The following is a 15,322-nucleotide window of genomic DNA, read 5'->3' on the forward strand; positions in this document are numbered from 1 at the left end:
AGAGGTTTCAGTCTAGTTCTAAGGCAGGAGTCATGGCAGAAGTGCATGGCTGAAAACAAACAGCTCATGGAATAACATGCTGGAAGCAGAATGCGATCAACGGAAGGAGATATACCTTTCCAGGCCACGCCCCAGTGACTCACCTCTTCCAATGAGGCTTCATCTTCCAATATCACATTTAGCTATACAAAGTCATGAGTGGACTAACCCACTATATCACGACCCCATGATTGAATCACCTTCCAAAAGCCCCACTTACAAGCACACAAGGCTCTGGGGGTGGGGGGATGCATTTAAATACAACCATAAATTCCAAACCTTAAGGCCAGGAATGGTGACACATACCTATAATCCCAACACTCAGGAAGCTGAGGAAGGAGAATCACAAATTTAACGTCAGCCTGCGCTACCTAATGAGTTCAAGGCTTTGTCAGAACTACACGGGGAGACCCTGTCTCAAAAGAAAAAACAAAACAAAACAAAAATCTCACCCCTATCCCCCAAAAGCCTCATGGGCTTCTCTATGCAGAAAGCATTTAGTCTATCCCTTAAAGAGTTGACAAAGTCCTCACAATTTCAGCACTGCTGAAAAGTCCAAGTCCAAAGTCTCCTGAAAGTTAAGGCAAACTCAACTTTCAGGAGAAAAGAAAGGGGCTGGTGAGATGGCTCAGTGGTCTAAAGCACCTACTTAGAACAAACTTAGCTCACAGTTTGTAGAGGTTTCAGTCTAGTTCTAAGGCAGGAGTCATGGCAGAAGTGCATGGCTGAAAACAAACAGCTCATGGAATAACATGCTGGAAGCAGAATGCGCAATTCAATACCCCAGGGACCGCAATTCAATACCCCAGCACCACATGCCAGCCAGCCCCGCCCCCTGGGGCTGAGCTGGACACACACACACACACACACACAAACACACACACACACAAATAAATTAAAATTTTTAAAAAATGAAAAGAAAGTTAAGCACTTCAACATACAACAGCACAGGATAAACATTACATACCATGAAGTAGAAACAAGGCGAAAAAAAGGAGTGGGACCAGGAGGTATTGTCGCCCACGCCTGTAATCCCAGCACTCAGGAGGCTGAGGGAGGAGGAACACTGAGAGTTTGAGGCTAGCCTGGGTTACAAAATCAATTCAAGGCCAGCCTGAACTACACAGGAAAACATGTCTTTAAAAAGTAAACAAACAAAAGCAAAAAGAAGAAAAGAAAGGAATGGGACCAAAACAAGACTGAAATCCAACAGGGCAAAGATTAATTCCTATAGTTCCATGGCTAGCACCTGGGGCAATCTGTGCAAAGACCAATTCCACAGGGCTTGAGCAGCCCTGCCCCTCCAGCACGGCCGGTGGCGGTTACAGCCCTTATGGCTTCTTCCTTGGGCTGGCTTTGCTTGCCTCTTGCAGCTCTTCTCAGGTGGTCCATGTTCCTCACTTTGCCAACATTTTGAGGTCTCCACTGAACTTCCTGCTTCACTCTCTTAGCTCTGCTCTCTCCGGCAAACACTGCCTGGCCTCCCAGGCCTTCTTCTGCAATCTGGATGGAAGCCTCTCTGACACCACAACTCTTGCATTTTACATGCACATAAAGCAGGCACTAGGTGATGCCAAGGTCTGTTGCCAGCTGGAGCAATGGCCAAGTTTCTTTCTCTCTTGACTGTCAGGATCTTTGAAAGCCTGCATAGCTGTGTACCATGACCCAAATCCCAAGGAACAAATTCCCTAAGTGGCCTTTGTGCCCTGAGGCTCTCTTCTCAAAATAAAGTCACCCTTGCAATTTTGGGCCTGCAAAGGGTAGAGCCTTGCCAGTTCCTCTGATTCCCTAAAGGCATTTTTACTACTGTCCTATTTCAAAACAGTATTTGGCTTCTTTTCAACGCTATTCTTTTTTTTTTTTGATTTTAGAAATTTATTATTATTATTTTTTTAAAAGCAACTTCCAGGGTTTGTCATTGTACAGGTTCAGCCCAGTCTCCTATAGCACGGTACAGTGATAACTTATTTTTTTATAACTGATTCAGAGGCGCCAAAGATCCATAACTGAATTATATCAGAAAAAGAAAGAGTTAAAAGAAGAGTTTAATGTTAAGTGTAATGCTATTCTTTTTAGCAGCCAAGTTCTTTGCTCCATCTCTGTAGGCCCCAACTTACAGGTGCTTCCTTTCTCTTCAAACTCAAAACTTTTAAAAACATTCTGCTGGTCTATTTGCTCTTGATTCACAGTGTAGAGCTGGCTAAAAGTCTCGAGCAGTCTAAGACACAGCCTGAATGTTTGGCTGCCTTGAAATTTCCTCTGCCATGTTAATTAGTTCACCCCTCAAAGTACTACTCCTTAAGCACATTTACTACATTATGTCTGCCTCTCTCTGAAGCAGTTCTGAAAGTCCTATTTCATGAGTGCATGTAGTTGTACTATGTTACACTTTGTGTCCCCCAAAAGCCTCATACAGTCATGGGGCCTTGTCAGAAGTGGCTGAATCTAGAGTGTCTGATACTAAGATTAAGGTGGGTGATTAGTAAGTCAGTCCACTGATTGGTCTGACATAATTCTGGCTAGGATTAAGGGTGTGAGCGCTACACCCACCCTAGGATGAGTAGTCTGCATACAGTATTGGGGCAGAAATAGTTTTCTTTCCCGCTCTTGTGGCTTTTGCTGTCTTCTACTGCCATGAGCTGCTGCCCTTTGCCAACTGCCACCCTGCTTGGAGTCAGGCAACTATGGGCTGAAATCTTTACAAACTGTGAGCTAAATAAACTTTCCTCTCTTTGACTTTGGAATGTTGGGTACTTGTCTCAGCAATGAGAAAATAACTAAGACCCACTGCCATAGCTGGCTTAATGGCCTGAATCAATTCAAGCCTTTACTGTTCCTGGTCATTTTGACTTTGAGGAAGAGTCAGAAGCTGCACAGATCTAGTGAATAAGATGAATGAAAGCACACCGTAATGTTTTTACAAGTCTGTCTTTCCACTGGATGGTCCTAGCAGCAGCAGTCACTGTTCTTTATTATACCTCACAAACATTCACAAAAGAGGACCTCAGAAACTGTTTCAGAAAGTGGCTGGAATGATGGGATTAGGCATGTTCAAAGTGAGTGGGAGTATACTGAGAAGGATTAATGGCAATGCTTTTACTGCAATAAAATTTTAAAAAGCATACACACTATCTTATTCTGATCACCACCTGTATATCTATCAAACACTGGAAAGAGAAAAAGGGCAAAGGAGTATAAACTAATCTTTCAAGGCTAGAAATATATAAACTTGAAAAACTGAAAAACGTATTATTGATACAAGTGAAAATGGCTACAAAAAGTGTCTCTAAGAAGACAAACTAAAAGTAAAATTAAGGCATGAACTTTCCTACTTTTTTCCTCCCTTTGTGATTTTTTTTTTAATCTTTTTGAGACAGGGTCTCACTATGCAGCTCAGGCTGGCCTTGAACTCACTTTGTAGCCACACTGGCCTCAAACTCACAAATGCCTCAACCTCCTGTGTGCTGGGATTATAGGTATGAGCCCCCATGCCTGGCCTTTGTGCTTTCTGAGACATGATCACACTAAGTTACTCAAACTTTTTTTGTTTTTGCTCCAAACTCTTGATCGTCCTGGCTCAACTTTCCAAGTAGCTATGGTCACACGTATGTATCATCATGCCCAAGTAAAAATTTTTAACAACAAATCTGCTTTGCTTTAAAGACAAAATGCTTAATAGAACAAAAAGTGGCAGTTAAAGACATTTTATCATTTTACTTAAAATATAAAATTAGAACACAACATAAGAGGGTCTATGTTTTAAACATTAATCAAATATTCTAAATGCCATTCTTAATACACTATAATTTTTATATTATGCCATCTTAAATAAGTTTTGCTACAAAATCATTTCTTAATTTAGATTAGTAAACTAAACTAAAACAGAATAAAACTCGAATCATTAAAAATCATTCCTTTATTACCATTATGATCTAAAAATCTAAGCAAGTTAATACTTCCAAACTGTTGCAGCCTACTGAAAAGCTGATCACAGGCGCTGAGTATATAACTCAGTGACAGAGCATATGGCTAGAATGTGCCAGGGCCTGTGTTCAATCCCCAGCACCCCAACCACGTGAAAAAAAGGACATCTAACCACATATGATAATGTAAGACACATACCTCCTTTTCTTCACCAACTTGGTCCAAACTTTCATGACTTGAAGGATTATAAGGAATTACTAAAAATCCAGTGCCAAACATCAAAGAAGAAAAACATAGCATTCATTAACGAATCCGACATAAAACATTTTTTAAACTTTTACTTCTAAATATGTTTTCGTTATATAAAGTTGATCACTGTACTTGTCCTACTAAATACGAACTATACATAACCTTAAGCATCAACTCCTACTGCTTAGTAAGGATACAGAGAACAAGTACTAACCTGGTAGCCATGTACTGCTTTTTTTTTTTTTTTTTTCTTTGTGAAACCAGGGATTGAACTCAGGTCCTTGTGCTTGCCAGGGAAGCACTTATTCTACTGAGCCATCTCCCCAGCCCCTATGTACTGCTTTTAATAAGTACCTTGTCTATATTTAAAAACATTTCACTTCTTTAAAAATTAATCAAATATATCCCTCCATAAAGTTGCTTTTTTAAATCCTACTTAAGACAGAGAGATAGAAAGCATACAGTTTTCACTTGTCTTTTATACTCAAATGTTTCTGAATACCACTCAGGTCAAGTAAAGAACCGATATGCAAGAGGCTTCTATTCCTTAAAGCCTGTTAGGGTAAAAAGGGACTGTATTCCTTAGCCTCAGGATTTTGAAGCTTCTTCCATTACCAAGACTGCATTTTGTCCTTCTAGAAAAATTCTTGTTTTCCCTTTCTTGATTCAGCTCAGAATATCAGGCTACTCTATCCTTTATAAATGTTCTCCAAATTTTCCTGATACATGCTTAAGGTATTGTTCTGATTTAAGATTTTAATGCATATCACATTTTGGGGGGAATTTCTGTGCTGTATCTCTGTATCTTTTACATAATATCTACTTGATAATAAGGCTTTGAATAAAAACAAGTCACTTGAACACAAGACAGCCATAAAATCTGTTTTTTTTTTCAATGTGGAAAAGAAACTAGGTTTTCTGCTCTACTTCAAGAGCCTCAAAAGAAATTTGTTTTAAGTAAAAGTTTTTTTGTTTTTATAATTTACATAGCCATCTTTTTAAAATGCCAAATGTGTTGGTTAAATATTATGGCTAATCTTACTACCATAAAATATGCTGTCCTATTTTTAATAGGGAGAATGTTAATATTTTTCAACTTAGGTAAAAGAAATATTTAAATGCTACTTCATAAAGAAAAATGGTTTATGCCAGCCTCATCCTTACCTGTCTGTGCATGGTCTGAATGCATGGATGACTGATCCACTTGCATCAAGGGTTCCTATAACATTTCCAAAGGTATAACAACTTAGTAGATTCTACTTAAATCACAAACTCTATAAATCCCCAACCACTATTTCAATGATTTTTAAAGACTCTAGGATATGAGTTCTTTGCTGAAGCACAGAGATATACTTCAGGATATTTATAAATCCCTTAAAATTGTGTACAATATTTATAGGTTTCCCATTTAAAACAAATTATTTTCAAAGATGTCAATGGCCCAAAATGATAAAGAAATTCTTCTTAGACACTGATGCAACCAACTATCCACAAATGACCTCAGCAACAATGCTAATTCAAAGCAAAATTGTTGAAGCTGGGAATATGGTGGAGTAATAGAGTACTTGTCTATCATGCACAAGACCTGGGTTTGATCCCTAGCCCTGCAAACAAAAAAAGACCCTATTCTTGTTAGTAATTCATTAAACTTAACCCAAGTTTGATGAATAGCAGCAAAAAGAAATAAACTTAGCATTATACATAGGTACCATTAAGGCTGCCTTAATGGTAGGCTCATAAATAAGCTTGTGGATTTTTAAATGCAATCTACCCTCATTCTAACATATCAACAGAATCGCTATCTGCTCCTTTTTCTTTGTACACGTATGAATGCACAACTCACTGTATCACATAAGAATATTCCAGTGTGTCAATAAGTAATCTAAATTTGTAATTCTTAACTTCCTGGTTTTCCTTAAGACTGAAACCTTTTGTCTTTTACTAAAGCTATGAACTAGCTAAATAATTCTAATAGCAAAGAGTCAATTTTGGTAACAACTATAACCTACTTTTACAAATGTCCAAAAAGTCTTAGAAAGCTGCATTTGCTATTTTTTTTTTTTAGAATCAGGAATTGAACTCAGGCCCTTGCGCTTGCCAGGGAAGCGCTTATAACACTGAGCCATCTCCCTGGCCCAACATTTGCTATTTTTAAAAACACAGATTCTTTAACCTAGTAACTCCATCTCTGGACCCCTAAGGAAATAAGATTTTGTTACCATGAAGTTCATTTCAATTTTCTTTGCAGAAAAACTTAGAAGATTCCTTAAACGTCAATTGCAAGAAACAGGAAATTTTGGTAAAGACATAACACACTATTATGTTAAAAATGATGATGAGACATACAGATAAATATAAAGACCAATTATACTGTCTTACAGAAGAAATGGGTTAGAAAGCAGGATGCAGGTCTTCCAGCAGAAAAGTATAAAAACGAAGTATAAGAAGTAAAGCCATGGTGTTATGTTGAGCTGCAGGGGACTCAGGTCAACAATTTCTAACAATGCCATTGAAGCGGAAGACCCAATACTATTATGGACTACTGAACTCTTTTAGAATATTTTGCTGAGTTTACACACCTATAATATTTAAATGATGGAACTTAACAAAAAAAGGGGATACAGATGAATGTCCACTTTGTATCTGTGTATTCAAAGTAGTTAGGATAGATACATAGTTACATTCTCTTAATGAATAGAGGGATTTGTTCTAATGGTGTTTGTAAATAGGATATCAAGTCCGCATCTTGTACAGCAATTAACCACTAGGAAGAATGTATGCAATGTGTTAATTATTGAAACTGTCCTACCAATTTGGTTTGAAATTGTCTCGCTGCTATTTGTTTCTCAATAAAATTATGGAAAAAAATTTTTAAAAAATAAATAAAAGTTATGTAAAAAAATAAAAAATAAATTAAAATTAAAATTAATAAATAAATAAAACTGAGATGCCAAACAAGATAGCTACTAAACATTTAACTACTTAAACCTACATGTTAATTAATTTAAATCAGATTAAATTTAAAATATACATCTCAAAAAAAAACAAAACAGCAGGATGCACTGGCCCTCATTTTGTGAAAAAGTACATAAAAGAAAAACACAAATACGTACTTTCTGGTGGGATAAACATTTTCTGCAAAGAAATTATAAGGGATGGAGAAGGTAACAGAGAAAAAAGGAAACAGTAAATGTAAGCACATCTAAGCGATCAATCAATTGAAATTTGAATGCTGATTCATCATAAAAATTATAACATTTGTTGGACAAGTAAAATTTTGAATACTACCTAGAAAGATATTTGATGTAGTGAATTTATTTTTAAAGTTTTTTTTTTTTTTTTAACAGTCCTGGGGATTGAACTCAGGAACCAGCACTTGCCAGGTAAGTGCTTATTCTTATATCTCCCTGCCCTGAAGTTGTATTTTATAAGGGCCCCTAACTTTTACAGGTACAGGCCACAGTATATTTCAAAATAGTAGGGGGTCAGAGAGATGGCTCAGTAGAATAAGCACTTGCCTGGCAAGTGCAAGGGTCTGAGTTCAATACCCAGTTCTGCCAAATAAAAAAAATGTAGTACTGAGTGAGGGGAGATTAGTCGGTTGGGGAACAGACTGATCATGACTTTTAAGTATTGGAAGAGGGTAACTGTTGGAACACTCAGTTCATTTTACAGTTCTAGTATCATATGTTTTTTTCATATACAAAAATTAAAAGTGTTCATACATATAAATTTGTATAGGGAAAGTTCTGTAAGAATATATAGCAAATAACACTATGTTTACATGCTACAATCTGTACAGATTTTTATCTAATTTTTTTCTTTGTTCATCTATAGTCTCTTTAGCATGCTTTAATTACATACTTAAAATAGAAAACGCAAATCAAAATTTAAAATGCTTTTCTGCCTAGTAAACACACTTCAAATACTAAACATGACAATTCTGATTCTTCTTAGCAGCTTAAGATAGATATTAGAATAATAGCAGTGATAAATTCATGATTGAGTTTAGCTTAAAGAAGGGGAAAAAACCTTAAATGATTCTCCCTACATCTTCATAATTTAAACCACAACTTTTTATATCAGATCAAACAAAGATGCTAACTATCCTACAAAAAAATATCAAAAGTTCTAAAGCTACTTCAAAAGTTCTAAAGTTCACAATATGTTAAGCAGCATGTAAAGTATTCCTATCTACACTCGTTAACTGTATTTTGAGATGTAGTTTCTTATTATCTGCCTATTTTAACTGCTTTAGTATGGTAGATTTAAAAGAAAAGCATGCTATACTAAAAACAAATAAACACAAAAACCCCTGTCTTACCGGTGGCAAAGAATGTCGCCCACATTCAATTGTGACAAGTTTGTGGCATTTCTTATGAACCAAGAGTTTGCAGTTGATACACTTATATCCCTGGCGTCCAAGTCCCCATATTCGGTCTGTGCAGATGGCACAATGAGCACGCTGAAAAATGTAATTCAAGAGTATTTTATTAAAAAAAAAAATTACAATCATTTCCCAACAGTTTGCTCATAAAATACTAAAAGTAACTGGCTTTCATCTCTATTTCAGTTCCCTGCATCCTATTGTCAACTTCCAGCCCATGGAGGAAAAAATTCCCAAACTTCTTATAGGTAAATTTTCAAAAGCTGTGAAGGTCAGTGGAAAAAAACAAAACCAAAAACAAACTTGTTTAAAGGCACAGTAACATTTATAATTATGTTGCTTTCTGTTACTAAGTCCAAGAAACCTCCATTTTTACATAACCAAATTCATAGGTATGAGTACAGAAAAGATGTGGAAAACAGCCTTTCATACTGTTTAAATGGTAAACCGAAACACTGCCCTTTTTTTAGCCTTAGGCATGGTCTTTATTCAATTGGATACTGTACAAATATTACAATTTCCTTTTGCTGCAAAAAGTATAAAAATAATCTTTATATAGGAATTCATTCATTACTGTAAATCTTTCGAAATCTTTGTAAATGGCTCTAAATGTGAGTAAATGAATGAATGGAAATAAGGAAGTTGGGAACACTGCCTTTTGAAAGAGCAATATCTAAAGTGACTTTCAGGGGCCAGGGAGATGGCTCAGTGGAATAAGCACTTCCCTGGCAAGCGCAAGGGCCTGAGTTCAATCCCTGGTTCCACCAAAAAAAAAAAAAAAAAAGATTTACTAAAGTGACTTTCAGTTTTCAGTCTTCTTTAAATTTTAGTCCTAATAAGGGTCTCACATTTTGTTTTCATTTTATTTATTTCTCTATTAATGAATTTAGGACAAGACATTAGGCTGGCTGGCTGGCTTTCCTTCCTTCCTTCCTTCCTTCCTTCCTTCCTTCCTTCCTTCCTTCCTTCCTTCTTTCTTTTTTTGTGAGACAGGGTCTCACTATGTAGTTCAAGCTGGCCTTGAATTTGTGGCAATCCTCCTGGCTAAGCCGTACATCAGTTTTAAATTTGTGTATGTGTGTGTGTGTGTGTGTGTGTGCAGGGTCTCACTACACAGCTCAATAGCTGTTATCCTCCTGTTTTCAGTCTCTCTAGTGCTGGGATTGCAGGCATGTGGCACCATGCCCAGACTCGGTCACCAGCTCAGCATACCTGGAGTCAGGGCCAGCACGGCACATGGTGCCAGGGATCGAACCCCAGCCCCTGCACTTGCCTAAGCAGTGCTTAGTCCACTCAGTATCTCGCCATCCCTCTTACATCAGTTTTAGAATGGAAGTAAAGTCCATAAATTTGTAGTCATCAAAATAAGTTAAAAGCATGGACCCCTGGAGACAGATTGGCTCCTTTCAAACTTGAGCTCTGCTACTCACTGGTTGTGTATCTTGGGCGAGCTACTTAACTGATTTGGCCTTCATTTTTCTCAGTTATAAAATGGAGATATATAGGACTATTGTGAAGCTTAAATGAGTCAATATATGCAAGCATTTGGAAAACTGCCTGATATATAAAATTCTAGACAAATGTTTGCTATTATTATTTTCTAAACAGGAAAAAACAAATAATATCAAATTAGTTTTGCAATGTAAACCTTGTTTAATTTTCTGGCTGCCTGAAATTATATTTAAATCTTTTTTTTTTTTAATTTATTGGGAATCAAACTCACAACCTGGGGCTTGCCAGACAGGTGCTATGCTGCTGAACTAAGGTTTGGTTTTCTGTTTTGTGTTTCAAGAGAGGGTCTTATGGTATAATTCAGCTAGCCTTAAGCTCACTGTGTAGCTCAGGCTGGCCTCAAACTCATGCTCTTCATCTTCATGACTGTGTCCTAAGTGCTGGGACTAAAGATGTGTGTCACCTCGTGCCCAGCTAAAAACTAAATTATCTTATAGCTAGGTAACCATATGATTAATGATCCAATCTGGTGCTTATTTAAGAATAAAAGTTGCTGAGCATATAGCTAAGTGGTAGAGTACTTGCCTAGCATGTGCAAAGCCCTACACTGGATCCCAGCCTCTAAAAAAACAAAACAAAAATACAAAATAAGTATGCTGTTATATGAAAACCAGGAATGTAAGGCTTTGCTATTTACTTCTTTAAAAGGGTATAACGAGACTTAATAACAAAGCTACCTTTTTCTCCTAATAGAGAACAAAAAACAGACAAAAAAGATACATTATCATCATTCAACAAAGTTTACCCTGTTGAAGCGTTTGGCTTGAAAAGTATGGCCATTTGCACAATAAAGCTTTCTCCAGCGGCGTGCACCTCTGCGGTAGATAGATTCTGAAGAGATTAAAAATTAAAAGAAAAAGAGCAAGTATGAGTAAAAGTCACTTTATAATTAAGTCTGATTCTTTTCATAATAATCATTGCAAGAAAAAATACTGATTAAAAACCCAAAATAAAAACAAGACAAATTCTTCAAGGGAATAGATAAAGACTACAGTATGGACGTCTGTATAACTAGTACTGCTCTTCTTTTTAAATAATTTTCCACTTTTTAATTAGAAATAAATTTAAGCCTACCAAAAAGTTAGAAGAATAAACATCTGTCTACCCAGCTTTACCAAATATTAATGTTTTGCCATATTTTCTTGGTACATTTTTTTCTACAATCATTTGAAAGTAAAATGCAGACATCATGAAACTTAAATACCCTAACAACCAAAGTATTCACTCTCAGAGATTAAGGATATTCTAATACTTACTGTCAAGTGTTATAACCAGAAAAAAAAGAAAAAACACAACTCTGTTATGTATATACTACATGCATACATGTGCATATAGAGTAGGGAAAATATTAGCAACAGGTAAGTCTGGGGAAAGGATATATGAATATTCTTGCTTTTAATGTTGTCTCATCTCTTCCATAGTTAAAAATTTCCAGAATCAAGCTTGTCTTCTGGATGGTTAATAACCTAAGTTTGCAGACCAAAATTAGATGAAAAGGAGGGCTGCAAGGAAAGCCAACATTTTGGCCCAAACCTTCCAAGGTCAATTAAGACTCAGGACATATGAGAACTTGTACTGTAATGTCATGTTATTCGGCAGTGTCCCAAATATTCTGATCAAGGAGATTATGGAGCCAAAGAGGAAAGTGATCGATGATGTAGAGTGTGCCTAAGGAGAGTCACATGGAGAGAAAACATTCTCTCAGGCTTTCACAGAGAGCACATTGGCCAAGCAATGGCCGTGACTCATCCACATGGTTGACATTGACAAACAATCTGAGGTACAGGATCTCAGGATAAATCCTGAGGGGATTTCACTGACCTTATCAGACCCAAAAGCTACAACTCTTGTTGCATAGGTCCTGCTTTAACCTTGGTCTTAACCATCCAGCAGAAAAGTATAAAAACAAAATGTAAGAAGTAAAGCCATGCTGTTATGTTGAATTGTAGGGGACTCAGGTCAACAGTTTCTGACATTGCCAGTGAAGCGGAAGACCTAATACTATTATGGACTACTGAACTCTTTTAGATTATTTTGCAGAGTTAACACACCTATAATATTCAAAGAACAGAACTTAAGAAAAAAAGGGTATACAGATGAATGTCCATTTTGTATTTGTGTATTCAAAGTGGTTAGGATAGATGTATAGTTACATTCTCTTAATGAATAGAGTGATTTGTTCGAATGGTGTTTGTAGATAGGATATCATATCTGCATCTTGTACAGCAATTAACCACTGGGAGGAATGTAAGCAATGTGTTAATTATTGAAACTGTCCTACCAATTTGATTTGAAACTGTCTCATTGCTATTTGTTTATCAATAAAATTATGGGAAAAAAATGTAAGGGAAAAAAAAAAAAAAACTGAAACCACCACTTTGAGTGGTGATACTCAATCGTGATACAAGAACATGATTCTATTAATAAAAAATTCTAGAACAGGCAAAACTAACCCACACTGATGATACCAGAACAGTGGTTTCCTCCAGTAGGGAAGAGGTAAGAGAAAAATTTTTTTAATAATGAAAGTGTTCTCTATGTTGATTGTGGGTATAGGTTACATATGTAATTTGTCAAAACTCATCCCACTGCATGTTAAGACCTGATGTATTTACTATATGAAAATTACAAAAAAAAAAAAAGAAAATTACAGCTTAATAAAAAATTTTTTTAAAAAATTTCCAAAATCAAAACCACATGATTAAAATAAATTTTTCTTTTATATATAAAACTGATTTTTGTTATGTAAATTGAAACTATCTGAATTTCATCTAGCAAAAATATAGTTTATTTATCTATATTTAGTATAGGGTGAGTATAGGGTCTACAGGGTCTCACTACATAGGTCTGACTCATAGTGATCTTCCTGTTTTCAGCCTCCTAAACCCTGAGATTAGCATGCCACCACACCCAATCTCAATCTCCATCTCAGCATGCCCTGGTGTCACAGATGGTATGGCATATGCAAAAGTATAAACAGTTACTAATATATCTGAAATTAGCGTGGAGCTGGGAGTGGTGGTACATGCCCATAATCCCAGTACTCTGGAGGCTTAGGCAGGGAGACCCCTTCCAGTTTGAGGCCAGCCTGGGATACATAGTGAGTTCAAGACCAGCCTAGACTACATAATGAGACCTTGTCTCAAAAAACAAACAAACAAACAAACAAACAAAAAACAGAAGAAACAGTCTGGGCAGGGTGGTGTATGCCTGTAATTCCAGCACTTAGAAGGCTAAGGCAGAAGGATCATCACAAGTTTGAAGTCAGCCTGGGTTACATAGTGAATTCAAGACCAGTCTGCATAATAAGACCCTGTCTCAAAACAAACAAACAAACAAGCCTAAAAAGAAATTAGACTGAAAAAGAAAACAAATTTAAAAGTTTCATAGTTTTTTTTTTACTTGTCATTGCACATTCTTTTTTTTAAACAGAGTACTGAAGATTGGGCCCAGGGAACACTGGGAGCACTGAGCTATGCTGTCTGCCCATATTTATTTTGAGACAGAGTCTACTAAATTGTACTAACTGGCCTTTGCTATTCTTGCCTCAGTTTCTCAGAAGTTAAGAGCTACTGGGACTGTAAGCAAGCATCACCTTTGCCTGGTAACTCTTTTCAAAGGTAAAAGTACATAAATACTTACTATCCTCCCCTGGACAAGGCATTCCAGGACGCTCTGGTACACAAGGGAATACTAAAACCAACCAACAAACAAACAAAAAGCTTTTTTAGAACATATGAATTATAAAGAATTAAAATAAGCCCCCAAAACATGAATCTCTCTTTACTTGAAATGAAATAATTAGTGTGTGGTTAACATTATTTGATAACAAGATTCATTTTTACCAAGGACATAAAAAAGAAATTTTTGTGACAACAAGTATGTCTATAAACAATGTATTAGAAACTTAATTTACTAATTCCAGGCCTTTGTTACTTATCACTAATTATTTGTCTGCTTTTAAAGAAACTATTGGGCCGGCCAAATAGCTCAGCAGACTAAAGCGCCTGCATAGGTGGAGCACAGGGGCCAGGTTTGATCCCTGGCATGCCTTGCCAGCCCTGCCCTCAAGGCATGCTGAGACGGCATTGAGACTGGGTGTCATGGCGCACGCCTGTAATCCCAGCTCTTGGGAGGCTGAACACAGATGGACCACTATGAGTCTGATCTATATAGTAAGACCCTGTAGACCCTTACTAAAATACAAAAATAAACTATTAACCACTATTGACTTAAGTATTTATTGTACTGACAATTTTGTCACAATGAAAAATTAGAATTACAAAAATATACACAATTATGAAACATAGAATATTAGAGCTTTTAAAAGATGTATATTAAATTTAAGAATAATTTATACCAGAAAATATTCAAAAAATGTTTATAGCAAGAGCTATAAATTTATAAACATATTAAATGATCTAGTTGTTATAATAAGCTAGAATAAAAAGCAACAGCACATATAGGGCTGAGGTGAATAATTGGTCAGGGCTGGAGAGATAGCTCAGCATTTAAGTGCCTGCCTGAGGAGTGCAAGGACCCAAGTTGGATCCCTGGTACCACATGCTATGCTGTGCCCCCCCCCCCTTCTGGGCATGATGAGGTACACCTATAATCCCAGCCCTGGGGAGGCTAAGACAGGATCACTACAAGTCCAAGCTGCATAGTGAGACCCTGCACCAAATAAATAAATAAAAGATTTTTTAAAAATTAAAAAAATAATAAGACAACCTTTTATAGTAATGTTGTAAAGGACACAGTTAATAAAGAAAAGAGTACAAAAGCAGTTTTTAATATTATGTACTTTTAACAGTTGAAATATAAATTAATTTCTGAAAATAGATGTTGGATATAATATAAAAGACAAAACATAAAAACATTAATATCACTGATCAATCAGCTCTTTAAGCTTCCCCCTTTTTTGTCTTTTTGAGACAATTTTGCTGTGCAAGTTCAGCTAGCCTTGAACTCACTTTGTAGCTCAGGCTGGCCTTGAATTTGACAATCCACTTGCCTCAGCCTCCCCTGGGATTACAGGTGTGCACCACCATGCCCAGCCTCTTTAAGTATTTGTTGTAATCTTATATTAGCAAAAGATCATGAAAAATAAGACTTTTAGGGCCAGGGAGATGGCTCAGTAGAATAAGCACTTGCCTAGCAAGTGCAAGGGCCTGAGTTCAATCCCCAGTTCTACAAAGAAAAAAAAAAAAA

At 36.5% G+C, this 15,322-nt stretch overlaps 1 protein-coding gene across 1 annotated transcript in view; it reads right to left on the minus strand.

Annotated features, from left to right (window-relative positions):
• The window catches only part of Prkci (protein kinase C iota), an 86,283-nt gene that overhangs the window by 36,383 nt on the left and 34,578 nt on the right, over positions 1-15,322 (minus strand). Inside the window, exons 4-8 of the mRNA XM_004633463.2 lie at positions 13,754-13,804; positions 10,857-10,942; positions 8,537-8,677; positions 5,377-5,431; positions 4,162-4,220 (exon numbers count right to left, since the gene is read on the minus strand). Of these exons, the coding sequence (XP_004633520.1) occupies positions 4,162-4,220; positions 5,377-5,431; positions 8,537-8,677; positions 10,857-10,942; positions 13,754-13,804 (392 nt within the window). The remainder of the gene's footprint in view (positions 1-4,161; positions 4,221-5,376; positions 5,432-8,536; positions 8,678-10,856; positions 10,943-13,753; positions 13,805-15,322) is intronic.

The sequence above is a fragment of the Octodon degus genome, unplaced genomic scaffold, assembly GCF_000260255.1.
Source record: "Octodon degus isolate 3935 unplaced genomic scaffold, OctDeg1.0 scaffold00055, whole genome shotgun sequence".
Lineage (NCBI taxonomy): Eukaryota > Metazoa > Chordata > Mammalia > Rodentia > Octodontidae > Octodon > Octodon degus.